This window comes from Emys orbicularis, chromosome 12 (genome assembly GCF_028017835.1).
Source record: "Emys orbicularis isolate rEmyOrb1 chromosome 12, rEmyOrb1.hap1, whole genome shotgun sequence".
Taxonomy (NCBI): Eukaryota; Metazoa; Chordata; order Testudines; family Emydidae; genus Emys; species Emys orbicularis.
Genome location: NC_088694.1, coordinates 8,590,918 through 8,608,207, shown reverse-complemented (window position 1 = coordinate 8,608,207; position 17,290 = coordinate 8,590,918). Strand labels below are relative to the sequence as shown.

Sequence of the window (17,290 nt, the reverse complement as noted above, 5' to 3'; positions counted from 1 at the left end):
CAAGTCTAAAACTTTTTTTCCCCCCTTAGTCTTGAAATATATGGTAAACCTGATGGATCTACATATAAAAAGATTTCAAATTAAGCAAAATGTTCCTTTTGCTGATATATAATTTGAGCAGTTTCCCCCCCCCCCCCCCCAACCCTTTTAAATGTAGAACAGAGGAAATCCATAATTTTCTCTCTTGGAAACAGATATCATCATCCAGTGATCTGAGCACAGAACTTCCAAGTTTTAATTTTGGATTTGACATTGACACCCCTAATGGCCATGGGAAAGTCACAACTTTTCACCCTCAGTTTACCCAGCTTTCAAGTTGAGAGAATACACTTACTTACCAACCACACAGGGGTTATGAGAGGATTAACATTTGTAATATGCTTTGAAAGTGAAAGTACTACAGTAAGCTGCTATTATCCTTGCTTGTTAGATACCCTTTTTTTTTTAAACCACACAAAATATGGCCATGCTAACAGTTAGCAAGCATAACACTGGTAGGCTATAGTATAGTACACAAAGCTGTACACAGGTGGGAACATTTGGACTTGCTCACAAGTTGGTGGGAACTAGAATTGGAGATACATTCCAATATTTAGCATTCTTCCTTCAGATACTTTGTGTGTATCTTTCATCGGAAAGTCAGCAAGTTTTCACATGTGTATTCACATTCACAGAAACTTAAATAGACAATTAAGCATTTCAGAGATGCCTACTTAAAAAAAGAATGGACCCAAAAAGCAATGTGCTCAGCTATAACAAGTATCAGTTTTACAATGAAAAAAACTGTTTAGATCATTTTATTCAAAATCTGTTAGCTTCCCCTTTTTTCTTTCCACCCTCTTATGCTTACTAGTCTAGGATGCCAATCCTGGAAAAGCATTAGTAGATACATCTCTTTACTGAAGTCAGTGGGACCATTCATCTGAGTACGATCACATGTACATAAACGGTTTGCAGGATTGGGACCAAAGTCTCTCTCTGTGCCTTCATGCCAATTTTATGACTTAATTATTGTGGTGCGCCCAGCTGATTTTTGGTGACAAACATTTGGATTTTTAAATACAAAGAAGACTGTTTGCCAAAAAATATATATTACAGGTGTGCAAGCTGCTTTTAATGGCTCCAGTTCAGGAAAGCATCACCATTCAAGTCAATGAGACTTGAGTATATGCTTAAAGTTAGGCATAAAGTACTTTTCTAAATGGGACCACAATAAGCAGAGTTTGGAAAAAACAACAAAAACAAAAACCAAGAGAAGTAAGAATCCTCCTTCAGCAAGTGACAGAGCCAAAACCCATATATTTCTGTAGAATTTAAACCTCCATTTAAAACAAATTAAGTATCCAACCTCTATGGTTGTGAAGAAAACCATCAAAATGTGAGACAAATATAAACGATAATGTTGTCCTCTTCAGTATACAGATTACATAGGTGCCAGTGGAGCACTGGAGCTATAGCTCTACCAAGCAGCAGCAGCGTGAAATTAACATTGGTCATTTTCACTAGCTATTCAGAACCCTACAACAATGAAACTCCTCAAATCAGGTCAGTTTCACGCTGCTATTGCTTGGGAAAGCTACCAGTGGTGGCAGCCACTGAAGTTATTCATAGTGCATGAGGACCCAAAAAAAACCAAGAAGCTAGGTGATAGAATACAATACACATTTGTGTCCCTATTTCCCACACCCAACTACTAGCAGAGGCTAGGAAATACTGGGGAAGGAGTAAAGCTGTAGAGATCCTCTACCATTACCATCTGATGGTTGTTCTATGACCCACATAAAAATCAATTTGTGGCATCAGTTCAGTGACTAGTGGACAACTGTGATATCCTTGTTGGCAGTCTCAGCCAAAAGAACAGAGGATGAAATGGGCACAGAGAATGATCTACCCCTCCCCATCACCTAGTGGTGATCCCTGCAGATTGGTGTGTAGGGAAGCTTTAACGGTCACTACATTTTGCTATACTATTCTGCAATTTTCATAAGTACTAAAACTCACTCAAAAGAAAAAAAAAGTGGGGTTTCTATATTTCACTTTTGCCGGTGGGGGGGTAGGAGAAAAAACTCTCCTGATCTACCAGCTCTGTACCGTTTTAATTCAATATATGCATATAGTACTTTCCGCCTCCACTATGCTGCATACCTTTTAGCAGGCTTCTTAGGCTCGGTCTACACTACAAGCTAGGGTGTGATTCCCAGCTCACAGACATACTCATGCTAGCTCAATGAGAGCTAGTAGTGTAGTCATGGTAGCACGGGCAGCAGGAGCATGGCTTAGCTGTGCTACGTACAAACCCGTCTGAACCCTGTGAATACATACTCAGTATGGCTAAGCTGGACCATCGCTGCTACTACCCGTGCTACCACAGCTACACTTTCATTTATTACACCGGTGCTAGCTGTCACTGAGCTACTGCGAGTACGTACCTGTGAGCTGGGAACCACGTCCCTAGCGCATAGTGTCGACGTAGCCTAAGACACTTTATTATAATGCCATAAGAAGATAGCAGAACACCTTGCCTTTGTTTCTGGGACCTTGAAGTGAAAAAATTCTCTAAGTTATACCTGTGATCAGAGAAACCTGTTTTGTTTTTTGTTAAATTCTCAAGGCTGACAATACAGTTATGGTAAGAAGATTGTAGATTTCAGTTGTGGCCAGTTTTGAGAACCGGTTATATACCGGTGCAATTGAAAATACTGCTGTGCTAATCCTAAAACTAACTTTGGGGGGGGGGGGGGAATAAAATTTATAGAAGTGTGAAAATCATTAAAAAAAACATTTGCAGCACCTGCCAATTATAACTTCTGGTCACTTTTTACTATCTCATGTATGCTGCAAAGTTCTGTTCTACTTGCAGACTTCTGTTCCATCTATGAGCAACCAAGATACTTTTCTGTGTATCTGAAACAACTGCCAACTGTCATGATGTTTTAATATCAATTGTCCCAGCTATTACCAGATGAGTGCATAAAAGATCTCCTCACACTATTTACTTCAGAACAATGCAAGTAGTTAAAAACATACGATAACTTCATAAAATGCACTATGAATCAAAATAAGTCATCTTTAAATAAACTCGTTGCATACTTGACAGAATCATCCTTTCTAAAGTCAATTCAAGAGTATTTTCAGCATCTCTGCTAAAGCCAAAAAGATGGTCTTTTAGGCAATTTTTGGAATTGTATAGCAGTGCTCCAAATGTTCAGGCTACAAGTTACAAATCTGGGCTGCTGGAGAAGAGACAAAGTGCAGATATACTGCTTACATATACATACACACATTGTGTATATATATTATATACACACTTCTCCCACCCTCCTAAGATTTTGGTAAAACAAAAATGAATTCATTATTAACCAAAACGAATGTTGATAACCCGGTTTCCTTGGGGAGGGGAAAAAACAATTAATAATGTGGCAGAACCCAATAGCACCACAACAATTAATTTCTAATTTGGCAATTTTAAATTCCATCTAGCTAAAAATTGATTCACCATACAGGTGACACTCTAAGAGCAATATATTTTAAGAAGTGTAAATCAACTAAACTGTTTGTAAAGGTAAAGACAGACTACCTCAAAAAACACTTTTTTAAAGAATCTTTTTGTAAAGCCCCAGGTTAATAAAAATATTGACATTTTTATATTCAGTGTCATTTATGTGGAACAGTAATTGGACATTTGGGGATGGGGACTGGAAATTAAACAACTAGTTTATTTTTGTTTGGAAAATAAATACAGAATATATGCTACACCAGTGGTTCTCAACCAGGGGTACATGTGCCCCAGAGGTACACAGAGGTCTTCCAGGGGGTACATCAACTCATCTAGATTTTTGCCTAGTTTTACAACAGCCTACATAAAAAGCACTAGCGAAGTCAGTAAAAACTAAAATTTCATACGACTTGTTTATATTGCAGTATATAGTATACACTGAAATGTAAGTACAATATTTATATTCTAATTGATTTTATAATTACATAGTAAAAATAAGAAAAGCAGCAATTTTTCAGTAATAATGTGCTGTGACACACTTGTATTTTTTTGTTTGATTCTGTAAGCAAATAGTTTTTAAGTGAGGTTAAACTAGGAGGGTATGCAAGACAAATTAGACTCCTAAAAGGGGTACAGTAGTCTGGAAAAGGTGAAAGCCACTGTGCTACACAACAGGCAAATTTTTCAAAAGTGGATGCTAAATTGTTGTTACTCTGTGCACACTACTGTTTGCACATTCAGCTTTTGTTCTCTAGTTATATCATGCATAAACTCCTCAGATTTGCATGAGCAAACTGTATTAGCATACAGCTCTCCAATTTTTACATGCAAATGTTGCTTGCAGAGACTAATTTGAGGTTTTGTACGTGCAAAAACTTGGATGTACAAACTTTGCTGGTGCAACTTGACAGATGGGTAAAACTTCCTTTGAAAATTTGGTCACCCTGTCAATTAATTCATTATGTTTTTGTATTAGTCTATTCTCCCCTCATACATATATGTAAACTCCATTAAAGTTAATGGCACTTAAGTGGATAGTGAGGAAGAGAGGGAGAACCCTAAACATCTAGGGTTAGATTTTCTGAAGTACTCAGCACCCATAACTGGGAGCAGATTTTCAAAACAGCTCAGCATCCCGCAGCTCCCAGTGTGCTCAACAGAAGCTGCTGAGCACTGAGCTCTTGTGAAAATCTGGCCATTTCATTTAAGTACTTAAATGAGAGCTGAGTTCTGTTGAAACTTTGTCACCTAAAAATATAATTGCCTCACTCCGAATAGTCTCGAATATCACAACCATTTAAAAAAAAAAAAAAAAAAAAAATCAAATCCAGGCCAGTTTCCAAGTGCTAGATTTCTAGTGGAAATGTACATTTTTCTGTTTTAAAAAGGCATGCTATATGGAGTCACAGACCAAAAATATAGTTCTTTTGAGATTTTAGATTTTTGTCAAATTTAAATTTAAAGGACTTAATCCTAAAAATTAAAGGTTAGATCCTGCAAAGCCCTACTTTGATTTCACTGGGACCATGCACAGGAGTAACTTATGCATGCTCAACCATAAAGACTGGACCCTTGTTGGTAAATGGGGCACATTTTAGCAAGTTGATAAAAATGTTAGTGATTTAAAAACACTATTAGAAACTGCTGATCATGTCCAGTAGATTTCTTCCATAATTAGCTATACTATGTAGTATTGCCATATTGCCACTATGGAGCTATATATCTAAAGGTTACTAACATCAACTGTAAACCATAAGGGCAATTGGATTAATATTGCAGCAAGAGAGAACATCTTCAAATCCTGAAACGTCTGATGCATTTTTAGTTTAGTTTTTAAAAAATAAACAAACAAAAACCAGGCTCCAACTTAAAAACAGGGATTTCAAGGGTTTAAGACTTTTTGATAAATTTAAAAACAGTTTTGAAACTTCAGCATATGAATTATTCTTGCCAGGTAATATCTTTCTATGCAAGAAAAATGTAGATTTTTAATATCCCAATTGTGATTTAAATATTCAGAATGTCTGACAGACTTAACTGAACCATGCAGTGTCACATACTATAAATGGAGTATTATACAGAAACAGTGTACCGTAAGATATGGTTGCTGGTATCTTAGTAATAAGTGCATCAATCTAAGGTTGGGTAGTAGTTTCAACAGATATCATGTTTACTACTCTAAAACCTATTGAAATGAATTGCATATGCACACCATTGATTTCATTAGGTAGTAATAATAAAATTTAATTGGCTGTTCTTTGTATAGTAATATCACCTAGCAAAATGACAAAAAAAAAAAAATCAAGGATATTTGACAGAGCATAGACCAGTTCTCAGAACAGAAGGTGTTTTTTTTTATTCTGCCTTTAACTCACTCCCTACTGGTCTAGGGCTTGGTTCCCTGACTAAGCGTGATGTTAGTTACTACAGGCGCTGCAACCCTACACACAACAGGGTAAGGTAAGGACAGAGTAAGATTGCCTTTGTATTGAAGGTCCAGTGACAAAAGATCATCATGAGCTCCAAATTTGAGAGCATAACTCAGATTTCTAATGTTATTTTAATATATTTATGGTAAAAGAAGGCAGCTTCTCTCCTTATGCTGTACCTGCTGCTGCACTACCAAGCAATGCTCCTTGTATGGTACAGGGGGGCATACAGGGACAGGGAAAAGAGCAGCATGCTAGGTTAGATGAATTACTGACAAAACTGCTTTAAAGTCAAAATTCATCATGTGAAAATGAAACAGCAAGGTGCATTAAAATAGCATTTTAATCACATTTGTGTTGGTTTGCAGCTTTGTTCACACTTGCATTTTAGTAAAAAGGAAAATCTAAACAATAGTAAGATTTCTAAAATAATTCTGTGTCAACATACCTTTTTCACCTGAAACAGCATAAAAATCATGCCACATCCCATGCCACTGTCCAAAAGCAAGTGATATCTGAAAATAAGAGCTTCCCCATGATTTACAACTAAATCTAGATATATTAATCATTCATCTTACTCTCAACAACATATACAGCCACAAAATAAAAATCTCTAGTCTTTACTTACCTGGTGGTAACTGAAAGTTCTGAATATTAGTTGGATTCTGAGGTGCCTGAGGCAGACGAGGTGCTAAAACTGTAGGAGTTAAAGTTGCTCTGATACCACTTGTAGTTGCTGTTGGAGTCCTTGGCAGACTTTGTGCCACTGTACTGGCAGTGCCCTTAGCCATTCCTGTAGGGGTACCAGGAGCTGCAGGAGGTATCCCACCGGGATTGGGGGCCACATTGGAGAGCCCAGCTTGCATAGTTTGCCCAATTATCATATTACCCCCTGTAGTACTGGGCTGGCCACTAGCAACTAGTGTCTGCTGCTGGGATACTGCATGCACTATAGTTTTAGGAGACTCCGATTTGATGACCTGTGTGGTGGGTGCTGCCGGCACACTGGAACCAGGTTGGCTGTTCACAAGTGATGTTTGGAGGGAAACTCCAGAACCCACAGTGACTGCAGCAACAGCAGGAAAACTCCCCACACCGATGGCTGAATTGATCACAGTATTGCTCCCATTCTGGGTGGCTGCAGCAGCTGCAGCAACCGTGGGTCCTGCTGTGTGAATTGGTGGCCTCACCAGTGCTACAGTAGGCCCCCCACCTACAATGCTTGGTGGCGGTTGCGAAGAGATTACTGTGGGTGATGAGGATGAGGCGGAGGACACAGCAGTGCTGAGGAAAGAAGTCTGGATGACAGTGTTAGAAGCTGATGGCAAAACAGCATTAACTGTATTTCCTTTCCCCACAGATCCAGGTCCATTGTTAACTAGAGGGGCAACAGCAGGTGCAGCAGCAGGATTAGCAGTTGCAGGAGTCCCAGAGAAAGCAGCACTTCCCGAATGGTGAGAGTTCATCACCACGTTACTCCCATTCAAAGTTTGCACCGTTGTGGTCCCAATTTTGCCATTCCTGGTGGATAAGGCAGTTGCCATGGTACTGATAACCACTGATTTGCCCTGACTGAGGGTCCCTGGAGCAGCAGCAGCTTCAGATCCTCCTCCTGCTGCTGCTGCTGCGGTGGTGGTGCTGGTTGTAGTGACTCCATCCAGAGCTGAACTCTGGGACCTGGTGTTATGATTAATAACGCCCCCTTGCACTCCTCCAGCTCCTGAAACAACAACAACAAGGTTCAAAGGAGAGAATGTGCAGGAGGGGAAAACAAATGTAGAGGGAGTGTGCTCCTCCACCCTCCCAATCCTTCTTCACCCCCCATACTGCATGCACTGAGACAAGAAAAAAGGGGTTGAAAATACAAGTCCTCTTCCTCTGTGTAAAGAGGTTACCCTGAGGCCCATTTATTCCCCATACTGACACCTGGAAGCAGTGATATTAATTATAGCACCCCCTTGAACAAGAGAAAAAAGGGAAGATAGACACACAACAAGATAGGATCTGGACAATAAAGGGGGTTGAGGGTGTTTCTTTTCCCTACACTTCCTTCTCTCCCCCATTCCAGGGCCTGACATTATGTTTAACAACATCCTTTGCACTCCAGTTCCTGCAAGGGGGGGGGGGGGGAGGGAGAGAGAGGAGAAGAAGAGCGGGGAAGACATCAATAAAGAGTTCTCTCTGTGCCCTCTATACCTTGCACACTCTACCCCCAATCCTTTCATCTCCTATAGTAGATCCCAGTAGTATCATGGAGTTCAACTAGTACAACAGTGTAAAAAGTAGGGGGTGAGAGCTGTCAATCTGACAAAGAAAAAGTTGCCATAAGAGGACTTCGTCCATACCAGGGCCTGCTGTTGTGATTCTGCTCCTCAAGCTCCCACAACCATAAAGAAAAATATGGGGAGAAAACAGACTTGGACACTGAGGACACTACAATGTGGCCTCCTGCCCTGAGACCTCCTCATCCCGCTTTAATGAGGCCTGGTATCATGATTAACACCAGCTTGGCAGTCCAGGTCCTGAATTAAGGAAAGAGAAATGAGAAGGGAGCGGTCACAGATAACCCTTATAATGTGTGTCTCAGTAGCTAAGAGGACCCTCCTGTAAGATCCTCATTACAGACCTGCTATTATTAATGTCAGCATCCTCTTACATTTCAGCAACAAGAAGCAGAGAAAAGTGGGGGGGGGGGGGGGAAGAAACAGAATCACAGATAGATAGTGGGCAGATAAGGATATTTTTCCCTTCCCTAAAAACAACCTCCCACCCATTCTCAAAGTGAGACCTAATATTACGATTAACATCATTCCCTTATAACCCAGCTCCTCCATCAAGGGGGCAAACGTTCACAGATAAATATAGAGAAGACATTCTAAGGAGGAGGATAGGGGTTGTGCCCTGAATCCTCCCCCCAATACTAGGACCTTATGTTGCCACAACACCCCCTTGAGGGAAAAAGAGGAATGAAAGGTGTTGAATGCCCCCTCCAAGCTCCTGCTACAAGAGGGGCAAAGGGGAATATCCAGATAGATATGGAGGGAGGCATTTTTAGGGGCTTCTTTCCCTTGAAATCCCTCCTCACTTCCTCCTCTACAGGAAACGGGTGTCATGATTAATAACACCCCTTTGCACTTCAGCAACAGAGAAGGGGGAGGGGAAGGAGCACTCAGACAGAGATTGGAAGGCACTATTAAGTGGGAATCCCCCCAATAAACCCCACAATCCAATGTACACCAGCAACAGGGAAGGCAGAGGAACATTCAAACAAACTGGGGGGAAGCCATTATCAAAGGGATAGTTACCCCCCACTGGTCATCCCCCTTGACCCTATGATTAATAGCACCCTTTTACATTCCAGCAACAAGGTAAGAAAAAAAGAGAGACTGATAACCCATCAGTGTCTGTTTATGGCTCTATCATGGGGGGCAGTATCCCCATATGACAAGAAACACCTCATCTACACCCCAGGAGCAAGGAGGGGGAGGAGGAGCACAGTCAGACATATACTAAAGGGCCTGGTGGGGGGGGCTCTCCCCAATATGATTTATACCACCCCTTGCACTCCAGCTCTTGCCACAACAACAAGGAGAAGGAGAGAGGGAAAAGGGGGGAAAGCAGTAAGGGAGGGAGGCAGTCAGAGCTTGGGAGTGGGGGGAGGGGAGGCCCCTTTCCCAGAGAGCCCCCCACCCCTGCCCAGGTTACCTGCTTTTGTGATCTCTGGGGCACTGAGTCCCATCTTGCTGCTGCTGCTGCTGCTCTCTGTTTGGACATTAGCATTGCCTCCTACTACTACTCCTCCAGGGCTAGGGCTAGGGCTGCTGCTGCTACTGCTGCTCACAACATGGTTCCCCAGCAGCCCCCCAGCGGCCCTGAGGGGCTCCTGCGCCTTGTGGTGCTGGTGGTGATGACCGGAGGCCGCCAGCTGGGACTCCAGGGAGCCCACCAGGTCGCTCACCACCTTCTCATCCACCTCCGTGTTCAGGAAAACCTCATCCAGCAGATCCGAGCCCGCCGCCATCTTTTTTTTGGAGGGTTCCTGTGAGCTGCTCCCTCCTCCCCTTTCACTCCTCCCTCCCACCCCCCCACACACGCTGCCCTCTCACTGCGCAGGCGCGCAGGCCTAGGCTCACATCACCGGCCGAAGAGGGATTCCGCTCGCTGATGATTGGCCGCCAGCCGCGTATAAAAGCCAGGGCAAATGGCTGCGAAGGCTTAGTTAGGAGTCGGGCTGCGGCGGCCCGGACGCGACGCTGTAGGAGCAGCGGGGGCAGAAGGGGGCGGGGGGGCTGGACAGGGATGGTGGTGAGGCTAGTTCGAGCCGCGGGGGGGAACGGGGGCCGCACGCGGGGAGGGGACGGAGGGTAGAGAAGGCAGCTCTTTGTCCGCCTGAGCCCAAGATGGCTGCATGTTTCCCTGCTGCTCCCTGCGTCTGGCCCTTGTCGCTGGAGCGAGTCTGAAGGGCGCCCCACACCTGTGCCAGCTGCGTGTAACTGATCCACCGGGAGGGCGGGGGAGGAGACGCGGCCTCGGGCCCCACGCCCAGCCTCGGGAGGGGGCAGCGAGCAGCAGCTGTTGGGGGGCCAGGGGCAAAGAGCCCCCGGAGAGGCAGCGTCGCCCAGGCGGGCTCTGGGGGTTCAGGGCGGGTAGCCGCGACCCTGCGCCCCTCTCCTCGGGGATGGGGCAGGCTCTTTCCCAGCGCCTGTGCTGCCTGCCTCCCCTCGCTGCGGAGCGGCCCTGGGGAGAAGGCGAGCCTGGCTGGAGGCGTGGGGCTGTGCTGCGGCTTCCCACCTGGGCTCCACAGGAAAGCAACAACCCCTTGCCTTTTCCCCTCGGTCAGTAAGTGTCGCTGCTCCGCGGGGATTTCAAACGCCTCTCGGGGCTACTGGAGCGCCTCTGCTCCCGGCCACAGCTAACTGCCCCGGTGGCTGGGCCAGCTGCGCTCCTGGAGCTGGGAGTGGGACGGAGCGGAGGAGGGCGCGTTAGGAAGGTGAGGGCGCCACTAATCGATGTGCAAGGCAAGGTGCTGTCGCGCTTCCCTGAAAGTGAATTTAGGAAACTGACTCAGCAGACTGGGGGCCTTGGGGTGGGCAGTCCCTTCAACCAGACAGGCTAGAATAAATGAGCGCTGCGAAGGCGTATACAAGGGGGAAGGGATTGGGGTACTTGGATTTAAATCCTGGAAACAGAAACTGGGAGGTGGCTGTGTTGAAAGCTCAACAGCAAGGGGGGAGGGGGGGCGGGCTTAGTCAAACGTCTCAACTGTTAAACATCTTATCCACAACTTCAGCCTTTCAGAGGAAACTAAAGCTTTGGATCCAGAACAGCTACAGTTTAACAAAGAATGCACCGTTGTGACTTAATCAAACTGTAAATGCTATTCCAAATTCCAGCCAGAGAAATGCATTGAACTTAAGTTCTATTTTGAACAGTACGGCAGAGGATAGTACCCATTTAGTTTATAAACCCTTCCCACAAGTGCTTGGAGGGGACAGTCTTTAGCAATACTGAATCGTAGTAGATATGCTTCTTAGTGATCACTAATCTTACAGAGATACTAGAAATTGCATTTGAACATTGTGTATCATCATAAGCAAGGAAGCTCAGCTAAGGTAAAAATGCAGCATGTCCTTTAACTGTGATAAGTTATTTACTGAACACTACCTTCACTGTCCAGAGTAACACATTAATTGCAAGATAAAATTCCTGCTATAGTGTCCAGTCACTTTTATGCTACTGCTCATTAAAAGGTAGGCAAGTTAAGGTAGTAACAACTTGTTTAAATATTACAGATCAAGGTTTGCCTTACCTCTGTTTTGTTGTTCACTTGGAGTGGCTAGAACTTAATGTTGAAATTTGCTGCACTAGGATAGGACTCAGATCCTGTGTAGTTCATTATTGTTTAACAGTGCGTGGATCTTCATGTCCTAATGAGTCATGATGGGCTGCAAAGATGGAGACATGCCAGAGTGACACTCAAAGAAAAGAAACAGAAAAATCCCTTGTGTATCTTAGTCACAAATGCCCCTCCCTAAAATCAGCTGGCCACTCTTATAAAATGGTAAAGTCAGCTATCCAAATTCATCTGAAGGGAAGACCCAGACAATTAACTGTCTTACTCCCAAGTAAGCATGTTTGCAACTAATATTTGCCTTAAGAGGTACTGGATCTCTTAGGAATACATTGCTTATGGTTGTAAAGTCTTGCTTCTGCTGCTCTTCTGCTTCCAAAATTAGTGACACCAATTTTTCCCCTGTTAATAGTTGGAGATATTTATTCATATTGCTGAACTTTCTATGTTGTGGTTCTTATTCTTCCCTCCCAAACAGCCCTTATTAGAATTCTAATCTCTTCACAAAGAATTTTAAAAAGCACTAAAAGTGGTTTTCTCACTCCTTCAGACATTTGAATGTATTAATCCGTGTCTAAATTCCCCTAGCCGAACAGGTCAGTTAACTAGCCTTTAAAATGAATAAATGTATCTTTTTATCCTTGTTTTCAATGATTTGATATAAACTTGTCATCCACCATTTCAACACCAGCCTGACAGGAGGAGCAAAGGACCTATTTCTTCATACATCTTCCAAGCTTTATTTCTAATCCATATTGGCTGAACTAATCAATATTGGTTGAACAGAACAGCTGTGGTATTCTAAAGATAAGTGTCATCTTAGGTCTTGTTGCTCAATTCCAGCAATAAAAACATAAGAATAGCCATACTGGGTCAGACCAAAGGTCCATCTAGCCCAGTATCTTGTCTTCCAACAATGGCCCATGCTAGGTGCCCCAGAGGAAATTAACAGAACAGGTAATAGAGTGATCCATCCCCTATCACCCATTGCCAGCTTCTGGCAAACAGAGGTAGGGACACCATCCCTGTCCATCCATGAACTTATCTAGTTCTTTTTTGAACCCTGTTATAGTCTTGGCCTTCACCGCATCTTCTGGCAAGGAGTTCCACAGGTTGACTGTGCATTGTGTGAAAAAATACTTCCTTTTGTTTGTTTTAAATCTGCTGCCTAATAATTTCATTTGGTGACCCCTAGTTCTTGTGTTATGAGTAAATAACACTTCCTTATTTACTTTCTCCACACCAGTCATGATTTTATAGACCTCTATTATATCCCCCTTTAGTTGTCTCTTTTCCAAGCTGAAAAGTCCCAGTCTTATTAATCTCTCCTCATATGGCAGCCGTTCCAGACCCCTAATCATTTTTGTTGCCCTTTTCTGAATCTTTTCCAATTCCAATATATCTTTCTTGAGATGGGGGCAACCACATCTGCACGCAGCATGAATTTATATAGAGGCAATATATTTTCTGTCTTAGCTATCCCTTTCTTAATGATTCCCAACATTCTGTTGTTTGTTTTGACCGCCACTGCACATTGAGTGGATGTTTTCAAGAGAACTATCCACAGTGACTCCAAGATCTCTTTTTTGAGTGGTAACTGCTAATTTAGACATTGTTTTATATGTATAGATGGGATTATGTTTTCCAATGTGCATTACTTTGCATTTATCAACAACAATGCTGTGGCAGGGCAGCTCTCCTTTTTAAATGCCTCTTTTACAAGCGAATGGTACCTTCCCATGCTGCTGCCTTAGGTAGGCATACCTCCATGTAGGCATTACCCACATTAAAGGTCTTTCCAATTCAGTTAATCAAAAAGGGGCAGGAAATCTTGAGTAGAGGTCCAAGTACATCCCAGAAATGGGATAGTGGTTATTAGCTTATAGCAGCTGCCAGAATGGCTCCAAGGACATAAGAAGACAGATGTAAACTATAGCAGTCCATATCATGTCAGGATGACAAAGGTAGCCAAAAGCCATCTTTTCTTCACCTTTGCCTACCTGGGCTGAGTAGAGCCCCAGGTTGTAGCCATAATGGAAAAAGGTGAAAATGAGCAATGGAAGGGAGAATTGGGGTAAGAGGGAAGAACTTAAGTAAAAGCAGAATTAAAATAGCAATAGGGATGTACGGAATCACTAAATGGCAGTATTGTGGTCAGCAACCAGGGAGGAGCAGATGACATCTGATTTAAGGACATGGCAAGCTAGCAGGACTCTACATTCTTCTACTGCTAGTGTTTTAGGGCAGTTAGACCCTAGCTTATGGTCACGTGGGCCCAGATCCACGAAAGGTACATAGGTGCCTAAGTTCCTGTTTTGACTCCACAAAACTACTGTCAAACCATGTAAGCACTTAAGTTTTCAAAGTAAAAGTTTCCTAGACATCTGTGTTTGTCTCTGGCCATACACACAGGTACCTTCCTGTAGGCATCTGGCTGCCTGTCTCCTCGCTAAACCCCAGAAGGATTCATGACTGCCTAAGTTGCAGGCAGGGCCCAATCCAGTAGGCATGCTCAGAGGCTGCTTACCAGAGTGGATCCCATTCAAAATCTGACCAGAGGAGGAGGTGCTGCTCACCTTAACTTTTAGCCCAGTGGTGAACGCATTGGACCCCCTCTGGAAGAAAGGAGGGAAATTGAACCTCGGTCTCCAACATACTATGCAAGTGTTCTAACTAAAAGTTAAGGTGGGAGACACACACCATCTGTTTTATGCAAAGTAAGGCTGGCACCCAACTCCTCTCAAGAAACAGCTTAGGAACCTAAGCCACTTTATTCCAGCCAGCGGGTTCCCATTTGTGGATTGCTAAACAGAGCTAGATGCCTTCCCTGCAGTCTAGACTTAGATGCCTATCTCAGAGAGGAGCAGAGCTTAGCACATACCCCCTCTGGTCAGCATCTCCCATTGGCTAGCTTAGGCAGTTCCCCACCAAGTGGAATGGCTTTTGTGGATCACATTCTTAGGGGCCTGTGCACCTAAACTCAGGCTTTGTGGATTGCAGTATTCATGTGATTTTCGTAAGTGCCTAACAGGCACTTTGATGCTCAGTATTGCAACCCATAAATCCCTTTGTGGATCCCACCCATAGTGAATCAGAAATAAAATCCAGAAGTCTTCATTCTCAGAGCCGTGTTTTAAACACTTGACAAGGCTCCTATTATATGGTAATAACTACCCTATTGGATAAGTAACGGCAATACAAAATTTCGATAGAAACCCATTTAACTTGTATATTACGCTACAAGCAATCCTACAAGCTCCTATCCTTTCACTCTCTCTGCATGGTTTGTTTTTCAGTGGAAGCCATTTATTACATCGGGTATGAGCCCTTCAGTGTAGGGAACCATGCCTTCTCTATGTTCTGTGATGTGCCTACTGCTCTTTTGGATGCTATAAAACAATAAACAGACTTTAAAATCAGTATCACAGTGGGAATTTCCTTGTAATACATTACTCATTTTTGGTGCCACTGCCTAAAGTCCAAAATTCTATGTACAGTAAGAACTACACAGTCCACCTCACAATTAAAAAGGAAAGGTCTTCACCTCAGTCTGCAAGGATCAATCGTCCAGGTGAACCATGGAAATTGTTGATGGGAAGGACTGGAGTATCAGTCCTGCATCTTTGACCCAAAGCCTTGCTTTGTGCTCACAAAAGTGTACCTTTATAATGTACTCCCCCTCTTAATTGCAGTTATAGCACAGAATGACTGATCCTATATTATTTAAAGCTTTAAATACTAAAAGCAACTTCCCTTCAGACAACCTGCAAAGATCATAGCACATAGGTGTTACCATATGAGGCTGAAGGTGTTGGAGTTGTTTAAGAGTCCTTAACCTGGGCCTAAAGCTCATTACAACAATCTTATAACACAGTGATCAATTAGTGGAGTGAGAACATCTCTGAGCAAAAGATGCAATTTTCAAGTGTTTCAATGGAGAGGGAGTAATTTCTGATCATAAACATATTGAATATCTGTTAATGCCTAGTGAAAAATGACCCACACGATCAATCATAGCTGTAGCAAGAGTCCCCATCAATAAATGGGTGAGTTGTGGAACAGCCAACCTCCTACTGATGGGGTTTGTTTGTTTTACACACACACAACCCACCCATTGGTGCTTCCAACATATACAAGTTGGGTTTTAACCATTGACACATTCAGTCCATAAATGCAGTTGAAGTTGACAGAATCTCAACCTAATTAGATCATAGTAACCCACCTGGATCAGTGTATCAACTCAAACCATGCTATAAAATACACACTGAGCACTAAGGGTGATATGTCAAATGCTTGGAAAACTTTGTTGGTTCTGATGACTAGTTACTCATTAATACCAACTGACATCTACTGGAAAGGATCTGAGCCACTCCAAGGCACTTTATATATTGTGTAATTATTCTAGTAAAATATTCTATTTAAAAATTATGAGCTCTGTATACTAATATTGACATTGACATCATGAAGTCAATCAGACTTTGCACTTACAATCTGATTATCTTAAAGTGCTCTGTATAAATAAGTATCATGAAACACACTCAAGTGATTTGGCCAGGGTTGCACACTGAGATAGCTTCACAACTGAAAACAGAATGGGGCAGGGGGGCGTCTCCTGCCTCAGTCCTCTATTTTGACTATTCAATTATACAGCTTCTCACTGAGTGAGACATGTTGCACCTGTGATGTGTGTATTGGTTTATGGAATTCTTTAGAAGCTGTATTATACTAAATGGAATGGGCCAATTAAGAGGATTTCTGATAACCTAGCTGGAATTTACTGCTATATATTAGTGTGAAGAAGTTCAGCCCATCAATCCAGGTAAACTGGGCTAGTATAACTATTTCACAATTTACAGCAAATAAGTACAAAGAGGACAACTCACTAGTTGCAGGCAGCACAGAAGTGGGTTTTAGTCATTTAAAAAACTGTCATAGAATTAAGGTCTCCTGTTTTCAAAATAAATGTTTGCTTTACTTCAGCATGTTTGTGCTATAAAAGCCTCTGTATTTTATCTAGCAACAATAGACCATGACTGTATGAGAATATTCTGTCCTATTGATTTCAGTGTCCCAGTTTTTTGATGCTGTTCAGCTGTTACAGAATTAGGGCTCTACTTTTGCAGAAATACTTCTTTTCCCCACCTTTATTCTTAACACTTTGTTCACATCTTCATGTAAGATAGAGGATCTAGTGACAAATTTAGGTGTGCTGTGCCAAGCAAGAGGGACAAAAAGAATATAGCTCCTGTTGAAGATGATGCAGCTGTACACCAATATGCCCATATGTTGGCCAACCTGAAAATCCATGTGCTGGTTTTTTTCTGCACGAGTCAAGTGGCATAGTCTCTGTACAAATAAGTGTATGGTGTGTATAGATCAGTTCCATGCAAACACCAAGAATATTATTATACCTATATTAGAAATACAACCCTATACTGATACACGGGAGGAAAAACTACAGGAAAAGACAGTTATTTTACTTTCAATTTAGGGATAAATGCACACACTACAGAT

General features: G+C 42.7%; 1 protein-coding gene across 1 annotated transcript in view; it reads right to left on the bottom strand.

Moving 5' to 3' along the window:
• TAF4 (TATA-box binding protein associated factor 4) overlaps positions 1-9,946 on the bottom strand; it is a 65,323-nt gene extending 55,377 nt beyond the window's left edge. Inside the window, exons 1-2 of the mRNA XM_065414529.1 lie at positions 9,631-9,946; positions 6,554-7,645 (exon numbers count right to left, since the gene is read on the bottom strand). Coding sequence (XP_065270601.1) covers positions 6,554-7,645; positions 9,631-9,946 — 1,408 coding nt within the window. The remainder of the gene's footprint in view (positions 1-6,553; positions 7,646-9,630) is intronic.
• Positions 9,947-17,290: the final 7,344 nt, after the last annotated feature.